Raw genomic sequence first — 23,452 nt, 5'->3', positions numbered from 1 at the left:
GACAAATAGTTGGGCGGAGTGAGTAGTGAGGCAGGGACGGATCCTACGAATATTATGCAGGATGTATCTGCAGGACCGGGTTGTGAGTTCGATATGTTGAGAGAATGACAGACTCGCATGAATCGTTATTCCCAGACTCTTAGCAAAGGAGCTAGGCGAAATGAGTGAGTTGTCCAGTTTGATCGAGAGGTGGTGACAGGAGGACAGGCCAGCTGGGAGGTAAAGAATCTGTGTTTTGGAGAGGTTGAGTTGGAGGTGGTGATCATGCATCCATGAAGAGATGTCTGACAGGCAGACGGCAATGTGCGCGGAGATAAGATAAAATAAGATAACACTTTATTGTCTGTTTACACAGAAATTTGTCTTGCTTCTCCAGCTCAGCAATCCATCCACCTTATTACATCACAGAAACACAAGTAAGACAGAAACAACTTGTTGTAATCCCAAAAATGGTAAAAGGCCATTACATAAAATCAAATACAAATCCTCAAAAGCAACATGGATAAATCTGCATTTGCATTTTTAGTGCAAGTACATCAGTCCGTATATAACCAGTCCATGGGATGTATGTGTACCTGTGTGTATGTATGTATGTATGTGTGTATATGTGTGTATGTGTGCGTGAAAAAAGGAGAGTCACCTCCTTAACCTGCCCTGTTGGTTCAGTAGTGTGATGGAGTGAGGAATAAAGGAGTGTTTATACTCATTCCTCTTGCAATCTGGCACCGTAAAGCGCCTCCCAGAGGGCAGAGGCTGGTACTCCTCATGTAAAACATGAGAATGATCTGAACTGATCTTCTCCGCCGCTCTAAAGGTGTGCTTGATGCAACTATCTAGGAATGACCCACCATCTTTGAACAGATATTCAGCAATCTTAAAATTCTGCTTTTCAGCTGAACCAAGAGGCCACAGAACCAAACTGGGCCTCCATATAGCAGAATGCTGCAAATTGTGGAGCAGAAAAATAAATAAATAATCTCCCTACTGACTCCAAGTCTCCTCAGAAAGTAGATTCTCTGTTGGACCTTATTACATATGTAATCCACATGATATGACCAGGATAAAGCATTATCCACATACACTCCCAAATATCTGAAGGATGAGGACTGCTTTATAGATTTATTATAAATGATGACTGGGGCTGATGTGAGCTGTGTGGATCCAAAAATAATTTCCTCTATTTTAATGGGATTTAAAATGAGGGTGTTCTAATTACACCATTGGACCACTGTGTTCACACTGTCAAAATAGGAGTCTGGCCTCTCCCCCTCAGTCATCAATGCTACCAGTGCTGTGTCATCAGAAAATTTAATGAGATAATGGTTAGGCTAGGTTAGGCTAGTACTAATGACGCAATCATTAGTGTAAATAGTGAATAACAATGGTGAGCTGACACAACCTTGAGGAGCGCCAGTACTTGTTATAAGCAGAGGGGAATATGTATTATTAATTTTAACCAACTGTTGTCTGTCAGTGCGGAAAGAACTCTATCAATGAATGAGACATGAATTTATCTTCGACTGATACATTTTGGAAAGCAACAAGTCTGGTTTGATTGTATTAAATGCCGAAGAAAAATCAATAAACAATACTCTAGCATAAGGTTTGCTTTTTGGTGTATCCAGGTGCTTTAAAACAAAATGCATAAGAGTAGCTACTGCATCTTCAGTGCTGCGCTCACGCTTGTAAGTAAACTGGTAGGGATCTAATTTATCCTGCATAGACTGAAAGAGCAAATGGGAAATGATTTTTTCCATAGATTTCATTAATACAGAGGTAAGTGCTACAGGTCGATAATCATTACACTCTTTGGAACATGTTTTCTTAGGAAGTGGGATTATGTAGGAAGTTTTCCAGGCTGTGGGGATGTATATGTATCCAGCGATTGCTGGAAAATGGGCTGCCACACAGGGGCGAGCTCCTCACTGTAGTTCGTCAAAACAAAGGCACTGATGTTGTCGGGGCCAGTGGACTTACGTGCATTAAGATGTCTAAATGCGTTGGCCACCTGTCCTGCTGCGATTTTCACTCTATCATCAGGCCTTATAAGTACTGATCTCAGCACATCACTGCAGCTCTCGACAGTCCCAGAAGTCTCGAACCTGGAAAAAAAGCATTCAACTCTACAGCAAAGGCCACCTCATCGTTTGTTACCAATAACTTCTGTTGTTTACTGGGCATACCCGGCATGCTTTTCATGGTCTCTCACATTTTTCTGGGATTATTAGCCTTAAAAGACTCTTCTAGATATCTCTTATAAATAGCCTTTGCCTTCCTGATTTTATCTCTCACCTCCTTGTCCCTCTTTTGCAGCTCCAATTTATCCTTATTTTTAAAGGCTATTTTCCTCTGATTCATTATACGTTTAATGTCTTTGGTTATGTAGAATTTATTATTAGGGTACACTTTAGTTGGTTTTGTGGGAATAATAGACTCAACACAAAAATTGATGTAATCAGTTGTAACTGAGTATGCTGAGTCCAAAGTGCCCTCCCTCAGCACCTACCAGTCAGTAGAGTCAAAGCAGGCTCCCAGAGTCTCTTTGCTGTCCTGTGTCCAGTGCCTTACCACCCTATTCAAAGGTTTATTACTTTTTAGTTTGGTCCGATAAGTTGGAATAAGATACACCACATTGTGATCAGAGTTGGCTATTGGTGGTTTGCTTCTGGAATGATAGGCATTACTAATGTTTATGTAACATTTGTCCAATATATTATCCTTCCTCGTTCCACATTTTACAACCTGTTGAAATCCTGGCAAAGATTTCTCCAGGTTGCAGATGTTAAAATCACCAAGAACAACGGTGGGGGCATCAGGAAATTGTTGTTGTAAATTGCACACATTGTCCACTATTAAAGCTGCAGCCCGATGCACTTTGGCGCATGGTGGAACATAAACAACAAATGGCAGGATGCAACCAAATTTCCGAGGGAGGTAGAATGGTCTCAACCCAATACCCAACAATTCAAAATCATTATTACATAATACCAATTTAACAGAATATTGACGACACCACTGCTCATTTATGTAAACACATACCCCCCCCCCCCCCCCCCCCCCCCCCCCGGCTTTTCCCAGAGCTTTTGTTCCTATCTGCTCGTATAAGTGAAAAGCCGTTTATATCAAAAAGAGAGTCTGGGGCAGCCACTTGCAGCCAAGTTTCAGTAAAACAAAGAAGGGCAGCCTCTCGAAATTCAAAAGCATACCTCGCATTTGTCCTTATCTCTTCCATTTTATTCTCAATGGAGTGCAGGTTAGCCAGGATTATAGCAGGTAATGCCGGTCTGGATCCCCGTGACCGGAGTCTCCTCCTGATTCCTCCCCATTTGCCGCGCTTTCTCCTCCGGGCTGTTGATCTACTGGACTTGCCACAACCGAAAGCCGTCGACCCGGTCCGCCTCTCAATGCGTCCTGCCGGTTGTTTCAGATCATTCGGAATGTTGTCCAGTAGCCCGGGTGCCGCTTGGTCTATCAATCCCCTTGGAATCCAGAGAGCCAGGAATATGTTCCGACTATAACTAATCACTGGCTGTCTCGCACTATGCCAACGCTCCATGTTGGCAACATCACACACGCCCGGCGTTTACACAAACAAACACAATCCGATAAATAGTATAACTTTCACCACATGCAAAAACATCCACATGCTTTTGGAGTCCAATTAAAAAGATGTACAAAGCAATCACAAAAACAAAGGAACAAAAACACCAGCACACCAGATTGCTAGAGCAGGTAAGCGAGTCGCCAGCTGAGCAGTGCCATCAATGCAGGCCCACTAAGAGTATTCTAAGATGTCTAATGCACCAGGTGGAAAGGAGAGGAAGAGCTGGGTATCATCAGCATAGCAGTGGTATTTGAGTCCATGGGAGGCTATGACCTGACCGAGGGAGGAGGTGTAGATGGAGAAAAGAAGAGGACCCAATACCGAGCGCTGTGGAACACCGGTTGAGAGAGGCAGAGGAGAAGAATGAGAGCTCCGCCAGACCACTTGACAGGATCTGTCAGAGAGACAGGACTCAAACCATCTTAGTGCTGCACCATTGATCCTAAGCTGGTTAAGAGAGGAGAGTAGAATCCGGTGATTGACAGTATCAAACGCTGCAGACAGATTGAGGAGGATGAGGACCAAGGAGAGGGAGGCAGCTCTAGCAGCTTGGAGAGCGTCGGATACCGCCAGAAGGGCGGTCTCAGTGGAGTGACCAACTTTGAAACCAGACTGATAACCATCGAGGAGACGGTTCCGGGTGAGGAAATCAGACAGTTGATCACAGGCCACCCGCTCTAGGGTTTTAGACAGGAAGGAGAGGAAGGAGACCGGTCTGTAATTTTCAACCATGTTGGGGTCCAGGGAGGGTTTTTTCAGATTCGGAGAGCGGCTTGAAGTTGGAGAGGATAGCTTCGCAAGGAGGTCCAGCGTGAACCAGGCAGGTTGATGGTGAGAATTTATCAGTGATCGCTTTGACTTTGTCTCTGAAAAAACAAAGAAAAGTCTTCAGCAGTGAGAGAAGAGGGAGGAGGAGGTGGCGGGGGACACAGAAGGGATGAGAAGGTCGCAAAGAGTCTGTGTGGTTTTTTAGATGCAGACTATTTTGTTGTGGAAGAAGGAGGTTTTAGCTGAAGAGACAGCAGACTGAAAAGCAGCTAAGAGTGACTGGTAAGCATCCAGGTCCAATGGAGTTTTGGATTCATGCCATCTTCGCTCTGCAGCCCGCAGTTTGGTCCTGTTAGCACGTAACGTATCAGACAGCCATGGGGTAGCAATGGGGCGTGCTGATCTAGAAGACAGAGGACAGAGAGAGTCAAGGGAGGAAGATAAGGCAGAGAGGAAAGTGTTAGTGGCATCATCTGTAGATAGTTCTGAGAATTGTGGAGCAGAAGGGAGAGTGGCCAGAGTAGCAGAGGCAAAGCAGGATGGTGAGAGAGATTTTAAGTTGTGGCGAAAGGTGACAACGGGTGCAGGAAGAGACAAAGAGTTAGTGGTGAGGGAGGATTGAAAGGAAATGAAGAAGTGGTCAGAGACAAGCAGCGGCATGACAGAGAGAACGGGACAGCCATGGTTGTGGGAAAATACAAGGTCAAGACAGTTGCCCGCTTTGTGAGTAGCAGGGGACTGGGGCAGGGAGAGGTCAAAGCACTGTAGGAGCAACAGAAGGCCGCTTGCATGAATGTCATCGATATGCAGGTTGAAGTCACCCAGGAGAATCAGCGGAGAGTTGTCCCCTGGCAGAGAGCTCAACAGGATGTCAAGGTCATCAAAGAAGTGGCCAAGAGGGCCAGGAGAGCGCTAAAGAACAACTATAACAAGAGTGATCAGGGCAGTGATAGATACAACATGCAATTTGAAGGAGTACAGATCAAGCAGGTAAAGAGGAAGAATAGAATATTCCCACTGGGGAGAGATGAGCAGGCCTGTGCCTCCACCTCTGCCAGAGGAACGAGAAGTGTGAGAGGAGTAGTAGTTTGTAGAGAGTGCTGCAGGTGTGACTGAGTTGTCTGGGGTGATCCAGGTTTCGGTTAGGGCCACGAGGTCCAGTGAGAGATGGGAGGCATAGGCTGGTATGAAGTCAGCTTTTCTCACAGAAGACTGGCAGTTCCAGAGACCCATGGAGAAAGTAAAGCAAGATGAAAGGTTTGACAGGTGAGGATAAACCAGATTACTGTGGCAGCGAGAGCGCCCAGGTCTCCGGCGGTGGCGAAATCACACGGCTTGCTTACTGTAGAAGACTTTGATGGTCGACATGTTGGACGCATGTTCCCTTGAGGACAACTGTAACAGTGGCCTTCCTCAGTGGACTCCTGCAGATGGACTCCTGCAGATAGACTCCCTTGTCTTTGCACCCCAAGTCTTCACACCAAGAGGCTGCCACAACCGCTGCCACTACAGGTCAGCAGCTGCTATTTAAACTGGGCCACTGCCTATCAGCTGACTTCCTAATCGAAACTGAAACTACACCAACAATGGCGACCAAAACAATCAACCAACCAGACACGATTAATCAAACCACGGAGTCACGCCCACTCCCGCTACGGGACAATGATCCAGAGAACAGTCGTCTTAACAAACCACTAAATACTACTTAAACAAAATAATTACAGTGCCACGCAATGCTACACAAACACACAACCGACTATCTATCAACCTGCACAGCTACACGACACGAATGCGCGACTGGAAAAAGCGAAAGCAAAACAACTACGCTTACCCGAAACACCACGAACAGCAGCGATGCACTTCCAACGCAAAATTTAATGCACAATGACTCCAACTCATTCTTTACTCCTAATGTGAAAGACTTCCTTTTCCTCTACGTCCATCTGCAGGCAGTTCCAAGAAGCTCTTGAGGACCTGAATGAGGCCATCAAACAATGTCCCAACAACCGGGAGATTCAGCGGCTCCTGCAGCGTGTTGAGGAGGAGTGCAGGCAGGTCACGCAGCAACAGCAGCAGCAGCATCAGCAAGAGCTGGACGAGGAGCCGCCCTCATCCTCGCCTGCTCCTCCACCCCCAGCAGAGGAGCTGCCCCCATCCCCGGTCCCACCCCCGGAGCCACGGCTGGAGGACATGGAGCCGGTGCAGGACCTTTTTGAGGACGAGGACTACTTGGAGCAGGAGCTGGAGAGCATGACCATCGGCCTGCCGCCAGAGCCTAGAGCCAGTCCAGCCAGCTTGCCCATCATCCAGAGCCCCCCGTCCTCACCAGCCCACCGTGACTCCGCCTACCTGTCAGGGGGCTCCCCTCTGGGCCAGGCCTTTGACTTCCGGCCTAGTCCGACCTCTATGTCGTCACCCACCCGACAGGGCTACCAGTCGACGTCACCGTCCCTCTCCCCCACGCACCAGAACTCCCACTACAGGCCAAGCCCGCCGCATACCTCCCCAGCACACCAGGTTTCCTCCTACCGGTTCAGCCCCCCACCCTTAGGTGCTGGAGGGGGAGGAGGGGTAGGAAGCGGCGGGCAGGGGAAAGACTACCAGAGCCCCCCACCCTCCCCCCTGCGCAGAGGCACCCAGTACCGGTCCAGCCCCCCCGTGGAGAGCATCTGCCTGTACCGATCACAGTCGGGCTCCCCGGTGCGCTACCAGCAGGAGCAGCTGCCCAGTCGGCCCAAGTCCCCGCTGTCCAAGATGAGCAGCCAGCGCTCCTTCCAGCTGAGCTCGCAGCCCTCGCAGCAGCACCAGCAGCAGCAGGCGCTCCGGCTGCAGCCCGCCATGGCCCAGATTGTGCGAACCAACCAGCCCAGCTCGGCCGTCCACTCCAGCGCCGTGCTGGGCAGCAGCGCGTATAGCCAGGTGGCACACTCTGTCAGCGGGCGCTACGCGCTCAGCTCCGTGGACATCGAGAGTCGCCTTGTGTACCAGCCCTCCCTGGATGGGCGGCCCATGGCGCAAGTGCAGGCTAGCCTGAGCGCGGGAGCGCTGTGTCAGCACGGTGGGCGGCCGGGCTCCGTCGACTCCGGACTGGTGAAGGATGAGCTCCCGCAGCGGCCATCCTCCGCGTACCGTTCCGGCAGCGGGGGACCAGGGGTCCTGCGCTATGGCCAGACTCCCCAGATCAGCCGCAGCCAGTCGGCGGCCTACTACCCTGTTTCCAAGCACGAGCTGGAGCGTGCTGCCGGCCTGCCGCCGTGCCAGCTGGGCTCACCCGAGATCCCCCACCTGGTGCGCCGGCCTGTCAGCGCCAACACGGCTGAGATAAAGCAGCACCCCCCTACACCGCGGCCTCTCATCCACTCGCAGAGCGTGGGCCTGCGTTTCTCTCCGTCCAGCAGCAGTATCGCCGCCGGCTCTGCCTGCAGCCTGGCCCCCGGCTTCCGGCCCTCCGCCTCCGTTCAGCAGATGGAGATCCCGCTGCAACCATCGTACGATCGTGCCTGCGATGACCTCTCGCCCGTCTCTCCTTCGCAGGGCGGTGAGGGCCGGGCAGGGGGCGTGTACCCAGGGGAGAGCGCCCGCTCGCGGACCACGCCCTTCATGGGCATCATTGACAAGACGGCCCGGACCCAGCAGTACCTGCACCAGCCTTCGCGGCCCTGGGCCGTGTCCTCGCTGGACATGGTCATCACCAGCCCCACCTCTAGTGCAAATCTGATTCAACAGGGGGGCGGAGGCTCCTACAGCCCGCCCACCTCCCTTGGAAACATCGCCTACTACAACAAGACCAACAATGCCCAGAATGGGCACCTCCTAGAAGACGACTACTACGCATCTGCACAGCCGTCGTCACTGGGCAAGTTGGCCAACGGCTCGAGAGGGGACATCCTGGAGCGGGTGAGCCAGGTGCCCACCTACCCCGACGTGAAGGTGGCGCGGACGCTGCCGGTGGCACAGGCCTTCCAGGACAACGTGTACCGGCAGCTCTCCCGCGATTCCAGGCAGGGCCCCACTTCCCCCATCAAACCAAAGAGACCCTTCGTGGAGTCCAATGTGTGAGAGCGCGGGTGACAGCGGGGACCCTGGGCCAGGAGGACGATGACGCCGTGGAGCCGTCGCACAGACGGCGCCACGCTTGCTAACTTGAGCCTAAGTTTGCACGCGTCTGTGAGCCTTAAGGAAGCGCTTTGCAGCGCTCAATTACACTCTGTCCACAGTGGGGATTAACGGCTGGTCCACATGTCATGTAAACCAATGTATTAGTGTGGTTTTCCAGCTGCGGTTCATCTCGGCTCTACCACCCCCACCCCCCATGTCACAAGGATGCTGGAAGCCCTTAATTTATTTGTGGAAGACAAACTATTGATCTACTGTCTCCCTAGAATTTGAGAAAAATTGTGCTCTTAGAGCAGAGTGGAATGTTCTGTACTGTAAAAGTAACAAGTGTGTACTTGGAAATGGTAACAAGTCATATTTATAATTTTAAGTTATACTTACTGTATATAGATGTATGCACTTGCATACGTTTTGGTTTGTTTTGGTGTTCATCATTAGTTTTCATACAATTTTCATTTTAGGCATAAGGAGCTGACAGGGGAAGCGTACAGGAGGCGACATCTCCAAACGTTTTGTGTCAATTTGCCTTGGTGTAACTTTCCCTGAGCAGCGTTTTGCTGAATTTTCCTCACAGCTGACTCTTTTCTGAGACGGCAGTTACAGAGGGAGCGCTTCCACAGTGCAGTGTGTGCTGGAGCAGTGTGTGCACTGCAGTGTGCGCTAGAGCTTGGACCCAGGACTACGGTGCCACAGGTGGAAAGAGTTCCTCGTACACGTACGTCCTCGCTGACATCACGCTGCACAGGGGAGTGTTCAGGGCTCCGCTGTATGAGTGTTAGGAAACGCCGAGCACACGGTGCGCGTCTCTTCGTGTTCCTCAGAAAGAGCGCAGAACGGCTGTGTTCCTTTCCCGGTCATATCTCGCTTCCTGGCTCTCGTGTCCACCGTTGGGATGCGTGTGTGTGTGTGTGTCCGAACGTCCCGTTTGGATATGTCCCCGACCAGGACACACAATGATGCTTGGATGCGGATGCAGTCGTGCTGTTTTGGCCCCTGGAGGAACACAAACCACTTTCATGGAGAAATGGCTTTGGTCGCGTCGCGATCCTTCTTCCCGTCAGCTTTCGTTCGTTACCTTTTTTACTCTGTTTGTCTCTTTTCTAACGTTCACCGAATTCTGCACTAAATGCCTGTGAAGTTGCTATAGAAGGTGCACTTTACCGTTCATTCATTTATCATGATTGTTTCGTTTTTTTATGTTGCATTTTGGGTGGGTTGAGGCGTCTTGTCAGACCAACAACGATCCTGGAAACAATGTTTGTGAGAATTAAGAGCAAATAACAATCAGTTATTGTCTTTGGTGGACCTTTTTGAAGCAAGTAACTGAAAAACAACAACAATAATAATTCTAATAAATTTTTAAATATTCTAAACGAATGAAGATGTAAGGCCTTTATAGCACAAAGTGTATCTGCTGTACATACTGGCCAAAATGTCCCTTTCCCAGTTTTCTCAGCGATTTTCCTCCTTTCTCACATGCAGCCCGTCACAGGAGAGCGCTTCACCGTCCAGCGCTGAGAAACTGAGCGCCCCCAGTGCGCCCAGTGCTCCCAGAATCTGCTCTAGTCCAGTCTATCTCTAACTGTTCAGCTGTCCTTTTTCAGAGCAGGCGGGAAATACTGAGCTCAATCCATCCCTTTGGTAGGATTGTTCTAGAAGGACTTGGTGCACCTCGGATGCGAGCGCACTGGAGCTTCCGGGCTGACGTTCGGTTTCATCAGTACGGTCCTGCAGCGGACGACGGTCCAACATGTCCAATTAATAGGAGAGATTAATGAGGATGTTCTTCCACGGAGCTGGTGTGGAGAGTACTCTGGTTTACACCGTTTTTGTCGGGTGTCTAAGCGTACTGATTTCTGTTACGTTACGCTGCTCTCAGAGTTGTGACCGCGGTCCTCCAACCTCCAGCAAAGCCTCCTTCCTTTCTACCTTCCTTCCTTCCGTCGGTCCCTCAACATCTTACTTGGGAGCTGCTGATGCTGATGCACAAAGGCAGCCTGGCGCTTTCACATCTTGTACTTCTTACTCATTTTTTCCACTGCTGGATAGGTGATAATGATGTATTTCGTACTCTTTTTACCGCGACAGAAATGAGTTTGTGGAGCCGTGCTGAGAGCGAAGGGAGGATGCGTTCAGGCGGCCCGCAGGAGGAGTGTCTGCTCCTGGCTCTGCTGTATCGGAGGCCCCCGGCAGCCGGGCCTCCTTTCCGTGAACGCTGTCAGGAACCCAATCGCTGGACAGCGAAACGGCAGCATTTGCAACAAGGGACATGAAGACAAAGGATGTTTTGGGGCGTGTTTTTGTAGCTTCCCAGTGTAAATGACTTTTGCTGCTGTACATACTCTGGTGCATGTTTTCTCCCTTCTATAAGTTGAGTTGACACATAAGTATGAGTATATATTTCCTCATTATGGTTTGTGATATCAATATTGTACTCAAGTAGGGAAGAGAGGAGGCACTGGAGGGGAATTCCTCTGCAGGACTCCCCTCGCTCTCCTCTCTGCAGCCTCACCAGACAAGTGCAAAACTTCCTTTTTTATTCGTTCATTTTCAGTTCAGTGTATTTGCTTGCTGAGCTCAGTTCTGTCTGTAAATGTGAGCTGTCAGATCGCTGTGATAAAGTTTAATGAAAAAGCCCAATAAAAAAGAATGCGTTTTTATCTCATGAATAGTGCAGTCATTTGTAACACTCAAAAAATATCTGAACCAGTTAAATGGTCCCTTATAAATGCTTGAAAACTGCAAGAAAAAAAAAAGTGTCTGCTCTTTTCCTTCTTTTGTGGCTTATAAAAGAGGTACAACCTTACATAAGTATTTCAGGTTCTTCATTTTGAGAGTGCAAGCTCATTCAGACTTGTAGTCACATATACTATGTGTACCACCAAATACGTCAAAGTTATGATTAAAACACATCTCTGCCAAACAGCAAAACAATCACATTAATCTACCCTCAACTACTAAAGCAGACGTGCAAAGAAAGCCTCTCTCCCATGGTGAGTTCCGGATTTTTCTTCATTAATCATAACTCAATGGATGAAAACACCGAAGTCCCATTTTCTCCTTGTTTTTCAGTAAAAAGGAGATTTAGATGAGGTTTGCAAAAGAGAACATACAAATAGTAACAATAAGAGAAAAGGCTGCAACTGATCATTTTGGCACTCATAATACAGGCAGAAGCAGCAGCCAAAACTGCACTTAAGTAAAAACTGTTACATAAAAAGATACTCTAGTGAAAGTGCTTGTTTTTAAAAAATAAAAATAAAAAAAAAAAAAAAAAACTTTGCAGGTGGATGACCTCTTACTGACCGAGTGACCAACTGGCATCTTGAGACGGCCAGCCTGTGGCGTAACAGACCTACTGCCTTCTTATCCAAAGGTTGCAGGTTCCAGTCCCTCCTTCGGCTATAATGTACCTTGAGCGAAGTACTTACCCTAAATTGCTCCAGTAAAATTACTGAGCTGTGTAAATCAATCAGTAAATAAGGATAAGTAGCTTTGGAGGAAAGCATCAGCCAAGTGAATAAACATAAGACATGGATCATTGGTTTATCATTGTGTGTGTGTGGGGATGAGTGACCCATTGTAAGTAGTGTACCTAGCAGTGTAAGTCACTGTAGTGAATAAAGGTGTATGGGCTGATAACACTATATAGAATTTATGGGAAGTTGCTTTGGAAGAAAGCATCTGCTAAATAAATGGAAACAGATGATGGATGAAATGTTGCTTTTCAGTTATAAGTTGATACCCCAGGCCAGCCTCCCTAGAACACAGGCAGACACTAACAGACCAACACGCAGCCCCCGCGATGGCTGCACACCTCTTTACATGACCTGGGACAAACAGTTGTTGACAATGGATGGAATGATGGATGAACCACCATATGCAAATCAACAAATGTTTTACAATGTACTTCCCCATCCCTAGGGGCGCTCTTGAGTAGCGCGCAATGCTACAATCGTTTACATATATTCATTTAGCAGACGGTTTTGTCCAAAGCAATATACATCTCAGCAAAAGTACAATTTATGCATTACAATAAGAGGAGACATGAAAGAGCTGCAGACATGCAAGTCTCAAGCAAACCTAGTTTGTTACCTACCACTTGCTGCACTGAGGTTCATACAATCAATCAATCATACAAATACTGCACAATACAAAATTTTAACATCGTGTAACTTCTTGCAACCACTAGCTCCCGTTATACTAGTGGTAGACGTAAATGCTTATCCCTGTTTTTCCTCAGTTTTTTGCCACTTTAAACTCACACTCGTAAAACTTACGGTATGATTTTCACAAAACGAGACATTTTATTTGAAAGCAACATCACAATCATGCATTTTGACACCAAGCCAGTCGCATAGAGGCATGGATGTATGAAAACTACATAAATAAGGACATCCAACTTAGACTCACTGTCTTAATAGGCACGTAACAGAACTGAAGACACCTTTAAGTCTGCAGGGCTGAAATTAGAGATCCATCTGTTCAGGGTATATACGTTACCTAAAGCTATACTCTTCTTTCACTGATCTCCATTCAGTTTTGGCAGACCAAAGAGTTACAAGGAAGAGAAGTTAGGGGGAATTGGGACTTCCGCCCTCCGTCAGGGTTTTGAAGTGCATGGACAAGGCTTCCTCCTCGGGGTGCTGGGGTCGCCGGAAATCGTCCCGTGTCACAACATAACCCACAACGACCCCAAACCCCACCAGCAGCAGCCCCAGAGTGTTAGCCAGCACTCCTTCTGGAGCAAACCTGACATACTCGGGCCTGGAAAAGAAAAGCGAGGAGTTAAAGCACAACGCTAGACGCTAGACCTCGGATGGCATTGCAGGGAGGGGTTGTTGGCTCACATGATGTTGAAGATCGCACTCTCTGCGATTCCCAGCAAGCAGGTGGCGATGGACAGAGCGAGTAGAGTCAGGCCAAAGAAGACGTGCAGAGAGAGGTACCAGCTGCGAAGCTGAGCAGAGGCTCTGCTAAACAGGAAGAAGCTCAGACCCATCAGCCACTGTGGAGGTGGGGAAAAAAGCCAATCAGGGTCTGCCGTAGACAGCGAGCAGGGATACTTATGACTGAATGCTTTCAACCCGTTACTTTGACTTATTTAGCAAAGGCACCTTTAATAGTATTTATAGCTTTAAGTATATTTGACCAAGTCTGTATCTGGTTTACACATACTGACAATGCAGTTTTTGCCCATTATTGATCATACCTCTTTGCAAAATTGCTCAAGTTCTGTTGAGCTGGATGGGGACCATAAGCAAACTGCAATTTTTTCCAGTCCTGCCACAAATTTTCACTTGGATTGAGATCAGGGCTCCGACTCGGCCACTCCAGGACATTGACATTTGTTTTTAAGCTACTGCTGTGTAGCGTTGGATCTGCGTTTGGGGTCATTGCCCTGCTTGTTTCTTCCACATTGCAGAGTAGCAGGCTCTCCAAGATTTCCCTGTACGTTGTTGCATTCAACGTTACCCTCTATTCTGATGAGCCTTTCAGGGCCGGCAAAGTTTCCCCGCAGCATGATGCTGCCGCCACCATGCTTCACACTAGTCATGGTTTGTTTCTGGCAGTGTTTGCCTTTACAGCACTGAACCATAATTGATTTAGACTTTTTCTATGGCACAGAACCATAGAACCTTCTTTCACCTTGTTTCATACTCTCCTACGTCTTCTGACAAACACTAGCGGAGATAACAAAAATTGACTTCTTTTTGCCACTTTACCATAAAGCTAAGATACACCCAGGCAATCTCTCATATTTTAGCCACAGAAGAGCATAACCCCTACAGAGTTAACACAGCTCTCGTGGGAGCCTCCCTCACAAGTGCTCGTTGTGCCCGATCACTCAGTTTTTGAGGACAGCCTCCTTTATTCAGATTCACAGCTGTGCCATATTGCTTACATTTTTTAATCATCATTTATCAACTTAACTGTACTCCTAGGGATATTCATCCATCCATCAATGGATATCCTGAGCAAGGTTGCAGTGAACCGAAGCCGATCACAGAAGCACGGGGTGCAAGGCTAAACGGGGTACACCCTGGATGGGATACCAGTCCATTACAGAGTAGCCACAAATGCAGAGTCACTCAGCCATTCACACACTAAGGGCAATTTAGCATCAGCAATTGACCTGAACTGCAGCTGGAATTTGGGAGGAAACAGGAGCACCCGCAGAACACGCCAACTCCACACAGGCTGCACAAGGATCAAACCCACATTCTCGGCAGCAGCACTACTTGTTGCGCCATCATGGCACCCAAGGGATACTCACTGCCTGGGAAACTGTCTTACATCCTTCCCCAGCTCTGCTGTGAATTTGGTTAGATTGTTCCTTTGTCTTCTTGATGTAGTTTTTCCTAATCTCTCAGTTCATCTGTGACAAAGTCTAATTAAATCCATTATGGTTTCGTGTCGTAAAACAACAAAAACACAAATCACTACCAATTAGGGACCTTACAATATTAAGCTGCGTACAATGATTTGACCATGTATCTAGTTGGGTAATTTTTAACTGGCGCAGTTCCATAAGTACCTTGCTCAAGGTGCATTCAAGCAAGAAACCTTCAGGCTACAGCCCTAACGCTACACTATCTGCTGCCTTTGTTACATTGCTTAAAGGATTTATTAAAACAAGTAATATACAGCATATCAGTGTCAAAAACAAGTGGAACAACAACAACAACAACAACAACAACAACAACAACAACAACAACAACAACAACGAGAGAGAGAGAGAGACGGCAGGGAAGTGCAACCGAGTGACTACCTGCAAAGAGAAGAGGATGAACGTCACCATGCCACACCAGCTGTGCAGGGAGTACATGTTGGGGATCTTGGCACTGCGATGGAAGTCAAAAACTGCTACAAAACCTGGGCATGGATGGCAGAAACCATTAACAGTAAAAATCAGACAACTGATTTCATAAGAGATGCTGAAGTTATTTGCAAGTGCAAAACGTTTGGAATCCATCAGCGCTACGTATGCCGCCAGTAGATAGACGAGGTTGTACAGGTGGCACCGTTCATCGATGGTTTGCACTTATGGGGGTTTGAGACAGACCCAACTCCACCTTCAAAGATCACCAGGACAGACTAAACATGCAGCCAAAATGAAAATGGACCTAAAAATTTAATTAGATCCTGCCTTTTCAGCCTGTAGATAACAAATGTTAAGGATAAGAGGAAGCAGAGCGTATAAAATGTCAAAGATTCGGATGTATTATTTCTGACAGATTACTGATCCCTGGTTGATACCATAAAGGAGCAATAACCCAGGGCAAAGCAGGCATCTCTGTCTAAACACAATAAGTCACTAAAGGCAGAACATGGAGAAGCACACACATTTAAAGTACCGGGGGAACAGCAACTTCAATTTCTCTCTAACTTCAATTTATAGGTATTTGGAATGGAGCCTAAGAGAGAGAGAGAGGTTTTGTTTTTATGCAATTTTCTTCGTGTGGAAGACAAACGTAATTGCACTTTAACTTTAATAAACCGAATTAAAGGAGTACACACATTAACCGAGTCGGGCAGCGCTGCCCAATATAACTGTCCGGTTGGCAAAAGCGAGATCCATAGAGACACATCACGCGACACTCAAAGGACATTTGTGAAGAGCTCTGGAGAGCAGTTGCTGAAGCTCTCAGGTCAGTCTGGACAGGGTGACACAGCCATTTCTAATGCTCTGAACCTCAGTCGAACCATAGTCAGAGCCACACTCGTCCAACGGAGAAAGGTGGGAACGGTGGCGAATATACCTAGGAGTGGCCGTCCTGCCAAAATCTCTCGAAAAGCAACACGTATGCCATGAGTCACATTTATTTTCCGCACCGAGGAAGTGATATAACAACACTGGTTAAAGTCTCTCTCTTTCTCTCTCGCTTGCTCTCTTCACACACTAATGAAAGTGAGAATAAGACCGGATCAAATTTAATGTGAAAAGGCTTCACAAAAAAAAAAAAAAAAAAAAAAAAAAAAAAAAAAAAAAAGTGGCAAAAATTTTTTGGACAGCACTGCACACCCTGGAGTAGCACTGGCTCCGACACACAGGAACACACTTACCCACCACAGCAATGACGAGGGCAATGAGGTGGATGACGGCGTGTAAAATCTTCACGCTGCGCTTGCTTTCGTTACGAAACACCCGGTAGACCATGATCGCTGGGAGATGGTGAGAAGGAAGGAAAGGAGAGACTGAGACAGTGTCGTACAGAGAGCCGAGCTTGATGCAGCCCGAAGGATAATCGATACACTGGTGTGATGGACGCAGCACCGCCACCTGCACAGGTAAAGTCCTCGTTGGAGGAAGGGCCACGGAAATACACTCAGCACAAGGGACTCCGACGCTGCTTTCAACTAAGCTAAGGCCTCGATGTGGAATTTACTCCTCCGGTCATTGTGACTTTTAAGGGACTTACTGTAAATGCCATCAAGCTGCTTTGCTAAAGTGGCGTTAAACTGGCCAAAACACGCAAACATATGTAGTTCCGCAAGTGACGGAAGTTTGCGAAAAGGTGAGCAAATGCAAAAGCTCCTTCCGCTCCAGCTGCCTGAAAACAGGCAAGCGGTGCGACGGTGACGGGGCTGCACGCAGCGCCAAACCTGGGGGTCAACGGGGGTCAACGGGGACTGCTCACGATGTGGGCTGAGCTCGGCTCCACCTGCACCTTCAGGCCTGACGCCGATGTCTGCGGTTTATTCGATTTGCCCTGATGGTGACACACTAATGGCTGCGTGTCCTTTAAAGGTTCGGCTACAATAGAATTACAGCAGCAGCACTTCAGAGCCTGGAGCTCCGCTTGATGTGATCAGTTCCAGAGCCACATAAGGCAAAACTGTGTAATTGCACGACACTGGTCATCAGGTACACACATTAGCAAAGAATGATGAATGAGATGTCATCGTCGTCATCATCATCATCATCATCATCATCATCATCATCATCACCACCACCACCACCACCACGTTTTGCTCTAAATTTAATGGAAAAGTGACTTCAGACAGATGGGGCATTTGGGTAACGGGCTACAGAGAAGATTTTTCTTTCAATATGATGACAAAGTGATTTACTCGTTGATACATTTTGGCAAACTGCTTTATAAGCAGAGAATTGTAGCTTGAGCATGATTCTTCCTGATTGTGTGTGTGCGCACGCGAGCGAACACACACACACACACACACACACACACACACACACACACACACACACACTTCAATGTCAGTTCGTGCTGCGCATGTGAGCTTTATCTGCCACTCCAATTTGCTGTGTGACCTATCTTGTTTTTAGACTGCCTTCCTCCACCCCTGGTCACCAGCACCTCCACCACCACAGGGCCACCATCATGCCACTCGATGGCATCACCGAGCCCCAAAACGGCACTAATTGATGGATCTGCCAGCTAATGGCTTCTCCGCTTCCACGCAGTTCCTGGCAAACGAGGAAACTTTTCATCAGGAAAATTATCTGAAAAGCACAGTGTCCGAAGGCCAAAGCGCTGCTGCTCCAGCTCTCTCAGATCAGTCGCCACCTCCATAGTCTCTGCATCAGCACCACTGAGAAGACAGCAGTCATCCCTCAGGAACGGAGTGAGTCATAGAAGGAGCGAGAGCCCCACCCAGCTGGTGTCACAAGCAAAAAGCACATCTGCTGCTGCGCTGAATACGAGCTCAGCTTTCTGCTTTCGCAGGGAAGGTGCTCTCATAAACCCCAAAATGCACTCCTGCCTTATTAACGCAGGACAGACGGAGATGTGCAACCGGGAGAGAGGAAACGAGTCAATTGAAGTGCCACAAGAACCTAACCTTTGGAATATATGTAAAAATGACAAACATTAATATGCATTTCAATATTTGTGCCGTGGGGGGTGCGGTGGCGCAGTGGGTTGGGCCACAGTCCTCCTCTCCAGTGGGTCTGGGGTTCAAGTCCCGCTTGGGGTGCCTTGCGACGGACTGGCATCCCGTCCTTGGTGTGTCCCCTCCCCCTCCAGCCTTACGCCCTGTGTTGCCGGGTAGGTTCCGGTTCCCCGTGACCCCGTATGGGACAAGCGTGGCATTAGAATGAAGAAACGAGCTAAAGGACACTTGTGCGCCAAGCACTTCCGCAACCTCAAGGCCCCTCCCAAAGTGTCGTGGTCCATGTGCTGATCCTACTTTGCAGTGCTTCTGCAGTCTCAACAGGACAGAAGATGTGGCCAGTCAACGGAAGTTGTCATTAATGCGAGATCCTCGTTATCATACAAGAATGCACGCATGCACTTTCTGAACCACTTGCCCCATATGGGGTCGCAGGGAACCGGAGCCTAACCCGGTAACACAGGGCGTAAGGCCGGAGGGGGAGGGGACACACCCAGGACGGGACGCCAGTCTGTCGCAAGGCACCCCAAGCGGGACTCGAACCCCAGACCCACTGGAGAGCAGGACCCGGTCCAACCCACTGCGCCACCGCACCCCCTTCATGCAAGAAGGCCTTGTGCATAACTGCAGCGGCAGTTGAAGTCCCTCACCGATATCAAATGACTCCGTCACCATAGCCTGCTGCATACTTCACTTTGCGCGCGCGCGCACGCACGCACGCACGCACGCACGCACGCACGCACGCACACTTGCTGAAACCGCTTGTCCCGAGTGGGGTCGCAGGGAGCCGGAGCCTAATCCGGCAACACAGGGCATGAGGCTGGTAGGGGAGGGGACCCACCCAGGACGGGACGCCAGTCCATCGCAAGGCACCCCAAGTAGGACTCGAACCCCAGACCCACCAGAGAGCAGGTATGGGCCAAACCCACTGCACCACAGCAGCCCCATTTCACTTTGCGGGGTCGACAATTTCAAAAGCACTTTCAGACCAGCTGCTCAGAATGACAGAAAAGCCTTTGCCGTGAGCACCGTCCATTCGCACAGGGTCGTCGTTTGAATGCCTGCGACCTACAGCAAGAGCCTCGTCTCACAAGACTGCTCAGTCGCACTTTGCGTCGCACTCCTGCGTTTCTTAACATCCAAGTGACTTTAACAGCAGAATGAAAGGAATAATTTGGGTATTAGCTCACAAGGACTCCTTGAGAACAACTGTACTGCACATGTCCTGTATGCACTGGGGCTACGCAGTAATTGGGGGGTTAAAGTCAAGGCCTTGTGACCAAGTACCACCAGTAGGACTGTTTTCCCTTCAGTCTCCTACTTGTCATGCCCAGTTATTTAACCCCAGTGTCAAGATGGTGGTGCAAGGAATGTTTCTTCAGCTGTGCAAACCGTGATGTGACGAACGCTGAACCAAATGTGTGGGGGAGGGAGAGAGAGAATGAGTAGGGCAGTGGAGGCATCTCAAAGGCAGTGACACTGAAAGAGTAAGTGATGACTTTACACCTGGGGAGAACAAGCATTACCGTTCATGAACTGATGGGGGGGAAAAAAAAAAAAAAAAAAAAAAAAAAAAAGAAAAAGGCCATGACTTGAAGACAATCTCAAAGGGTTGTCCGCTGTGCATGTCTGACCAGTTTTTTGCAGCAGTAAATAGGGTGTTGGGGACGCGGTGGGTTGGACCGGGTCCTGCTCTCCGGTGGGTCTGGGGTTCGAGTCCCGTTTGGGGTGCCTTGCGACGGACTGACGCCCCGTCCTGGGTGTGTCCCCTCCTCCTCCGGCCTTACGCCCTGTGATGCCGGGTTAGGCTCCGGCTCCCCACGACCCCGTATGGGACAAGCGGTTTCAGACAATGCTTTTGTGTGAGAGAATAGGGTGTCGAGAACAAGCATACAGTGTGTGAAGGAGAAGGCCCCCCAACCCCGAAGCAATGTTCAGGCTTGTTCAGGTCCGCTACGACAGGTTTGGCCTCCAAACGTTCGAATCAATCCGCCCTTGGAACTTTGAGCTCTGAAAACAGTTGAGGTGTTTAGAACAGACTTCCAACACAAGCCGTTGAGTGTTTGGTGCCTCTGGCTCCAGGATTAAAGTGGTTTCTACAGCAGAGCTGAACTGCATGCACCGCACCCAATGATTCCTCTTTCTCAGGGGACTTTTGGATACACGTTTTGGGACAGGACAGTTGGTACACTTGCCGTGGAGCATCCTGGTGACACAGACCGTGTTGCAGGGCAGTACTGACCATCTCCGTAAAGGAAGACCAGCGCCAGGACCATGCAGAGCGGGTGAACGTTGAACTCGTGACTGGAGCCGTCCCAGGCGAAGCCACCCCGGTAGCGTCCCATCCACACGCCAGTGATGACCACGCAGGCAAGGCCCAGGACCTGAGAGCCGGCCACATACCAGGGGAGCCCGGCCGGACTGGACCCTGAGAGCGGACTGTCTGCCATCGACCTGCTGGGTGAGACGGTTACAGCTCAACCACACCCTCAAGTGCAAGACAGTCTTTTACAAAGTAGAAATTCCTCAGCTGAGCATGTAAATTTGACCATGTTTTACACAGATATTAAAACTGGTCATATGTAATATTTCCAAGAAAAGCACAGACAGGAACACTAGTGGCAAAGTAAAACTCCACAAAGAATCCACCAAAATCAGCTTTATTTGCTCAGAAAAGGCTGCTTTTGAACCAGCTGCTTTGTAAGATTATTCTTAAAATGACCTTTTGTGTGTAACAGCATATGAACTGCATGGATAAGCTCTTCCAGTTCTGGGTAAATCTCAGTAATTCAGGGGACTGACTGTAACATGACCTGGACTGAAAAAACCTCGAACCCCTGAGGTTTTTTCCCCCCCATCTCTCGGCAGGTGGTCTTACACCCTCAGAAAACGTGTTCAAGTAGCAGTTCAGAGGAGTAAATAACTTTGTATTTCAGTATGTGAATCCTGTTAAAATTATTAATTTAAAAAATTCCAAAGCCAAAGATATATAGTTACAAGAGTGCTGGTGCCTTGCTTGTACAACATCAAGAAATATTAGTCATTTTACAGTTACAGTCTTCCAGCTGTCATTGAATGATCCAGTCTCAAGAAGTTACTGATATCAAAACCCGTAGGCTTCTGCGGCTGGTGTCAGCTGACTGGGGATTTAGCTCTTCTGGTTTCAACGCTGCAGCCAGCAAGGGAAGCGAAATGTTGGAACCTATGTCTTACACGATGTGGTCGAATCTAGAAGAGCTAAATCCCTAGTAAGTTACCGATACTTGGTAAAAGTCTACATGGAAAAATGTAGATACCAAGAGACAAGTTAAACGTGGTTCACCGTTTATAATGCTTATAAGTTTCAAGCTATATTGTTGCATTTTTGATGAATACAAGTTACAGTAATACACATGGGGGGGGGGGGGTGACAGTGGAGAAATTAAAAAAAAAAAAGTGCAGGACAGGACAATACAGTAGGGCAAAGACAAGATAATCATATGGGATAATAGAATGGATATTTACAACTTCAGACAGGTGGTAGAAAAAGTGCAAAGTGACAGCAAGTAACATGACGTACTTACATGTGTGCAGAGAACTGGGACTCGCAGTGCAACAACGTGTAGTGATTTTAAACATTTGCTATGTGTCCACTCACACCGCGCGGTGACCAACACCAGGGCACTTACCCTGAAAGGACACGGTAAAAAGTGCCCGGCTGTACAAACGGGTAAAGAAAGGGTAAAAACCGCAAGTGCCTTAGAGTACAAGTCCAACACTGTAAGTCACTCTGGAGAAAGATGTCAGTTAAATGAAATAATAATGTGAAGAAGTTTTGTGCTATACATCCATCCATCGTACGCAGTATTTGCCACAAAGACACGACACTTGCCTAGGCTACTGAGCGCCACTCAGTTTACGGTCCAACTGCATCCCTGGAACCTGCAGGTAAGAACGTTACACAAGCAGGCCAATGTTTGCACATCCATTCAGTGACCAAACACACCCGAGTAAACACTGCCTCACCCTAGCGCACGCACACACGCACACACGCACACACACACTGCTGTACACGAGGCCTACCTGTAACCTGGTATCTGATCCTGATAAGCTGTGGTCCTAACGACCAAACACACACGGAGTGACCGTGGCGTGTGTGACTCCCTCGTTACGTCGAGACCCTCCTCCAGCCAGGTGTGTCAAAACTCACAAGCACAGTTACAGTAACGTAAGTTCGCTGAAGAGGAGCCCGAGCTGCGGCACGCGCAACTCGGGACTGGCAGGCAAGCAGGCACGTGGACGGACGGACGGACGGCACGTACCTGGCTGTATGGCGCACCTGTCGTTTGCTTGCGCGCGCACTGAGTGCCGCCCTATCTATTCGCAGCGGCTCCTCCTGCTTTTTAAGGACCCGGTCTGGCGGAGCGCTTTTATAGGCAACAGACTGCAAGGAGAGCGAGGAAAAGCGCAAGAGCCGCGCCACACAGCGCCGCTCCGGTTCCGCTCCGGTTCCTCTCGGCCGGCAGGAGCGCAGGACCGGAGAGGACGGGAGGGGGCGGTCCCGACTCTAAAGGACACGCCCCTCGGCCAGCACCGCCACTCGTACGGGAGAGGGGCGGGGCCTAGGGAGGAGGGTCCAGGTAGCCTCGCTATGGTGATTGGCTGGAGCGGGAAGGAGCCCCACCCTGTGGTTACCATGGAAACCGAGGGGTCAGGCTGATGTGCTTTTTCTCCTTTCCAAGTGAGCGTCTCCTAAAATACCGTATCGCAAATAATTGAGTAGAAAGTACACGAGTGAAAAGGCACCTGTAACTCTCACAGCTGATGCATTTCACTGGACATGTGCAGGATGCAGTCTTCAGCGAAGTATTTACCCTGAATCGATAGCGTAAAAATAATCCAGCTGTACTGGGAACGTTTACTGGACCCGCAGTGACACACGTGAGAACAGGACAGAAGGCAACGATGAAGCTCTCGCCCCCAGGACCTGCACCTCACAGCAACCTTCCCAGCCTGCTTAGCGCGCCGCCCCCTGCCTCCCTCCTCCCCATTGTCAGGAGAGAATGAAACTGAGCCGCTTCTGTAAGCGTGTTCTGCGTCGCTCGTTCACTGTGTCGAGATCCACGT

At 48.8% G+C, this 23,452-nt stretch overlaps 2 protein-coding genes across 9 annotated transcripts in view; one reads left to right on the top strand and one right to left on the bottom strand.

The window, feature by feature from the left end:
* Positions 1–11,153, top strand: part of tanc2b (tetratricopeptide repeat, ankyrin repeat and coiled-coil containing 2b) — a 114,978-nt gene extending 103,825 nt beyond the window's left edge. For all 5 annotated transcript variants that reach the window (XM_029250454.1, XM_029250453.1, XM_029250455.1 and 2 more), the window contains one exon: positions 6,322–11,153. In XM_029250454.1, the coding sequence (XP_029106287.1) occupies positions 6,322–8,431 (2,110 nt within the window). In that variant the 3' untranslated portion in view covers positions 8,432–11,153. The remainder of the gene's footprint in view (positions 1–6,321) is intronic.
* A 1,580-nt stretch (positions 11,154–12,733) lies between these two features.
* Positions 12,734–23,349, bottom strand: cyb561 (cytochrome b561). Of its 4 annotated transcripts, none has more exons than XM_018736243.2 (6): positions 23,132–23,349; positions 20,589–20,803; positions 16,556–16,654; positions 15,261–15,364; positions 13,339–13,496; positions 12,734–13,255 (listed from the first exon to the last, which is right to left on the bottom strand). In XM_018736243.2, the coding sequence occupies exons 2-6, from the start codon at positions 20,794–20,796 to the stop codon at positions 13,063–13,065; spliced, it is 762 nt and encodes a 253-aa protein (XP_018591759.2). In that variant the 5' UTR covers positions 20,797–20,803; positions 23,132–23,349; the 3' UTR covers positions 12,734–13,062. The 4 variants fall into 4 exon arrangements, with proteins under 4 accessions (XP_018591759.2, XP_018591760.2, XP_018591757.2 ...); XM_018736244.2 differs by having other exon boundaries at positions 23,200–23,349; XM_018736241.2 differs by lacking the exon at positions 23,132–23,349 and adding an exon at positions 22,648–22,876.
* Between the last annotated feature and the right edge of the window lie 103 nt (positions 23,350–23,452).

The sequence above is a fragment of the Scleropages formosus genome, chromosome 3, assembly GCF_900964775.1.
Source record: "Scleropages formosus chromosome 3, fSclFor1.1, whole genome shotgun sequence".
In the NCBI taxonomy this organism is placed as follows: Eukaryota; Metazoa; Chordata; class Actinopteri; order Osteoglossiformes; family Osteoglossidae; genus Scleropages; species Scleropages formosus.
Note: the sequence above shows the minus strand (reverse complement) of the source record. Positions and strands in the feature narration are given on the sequence as shown.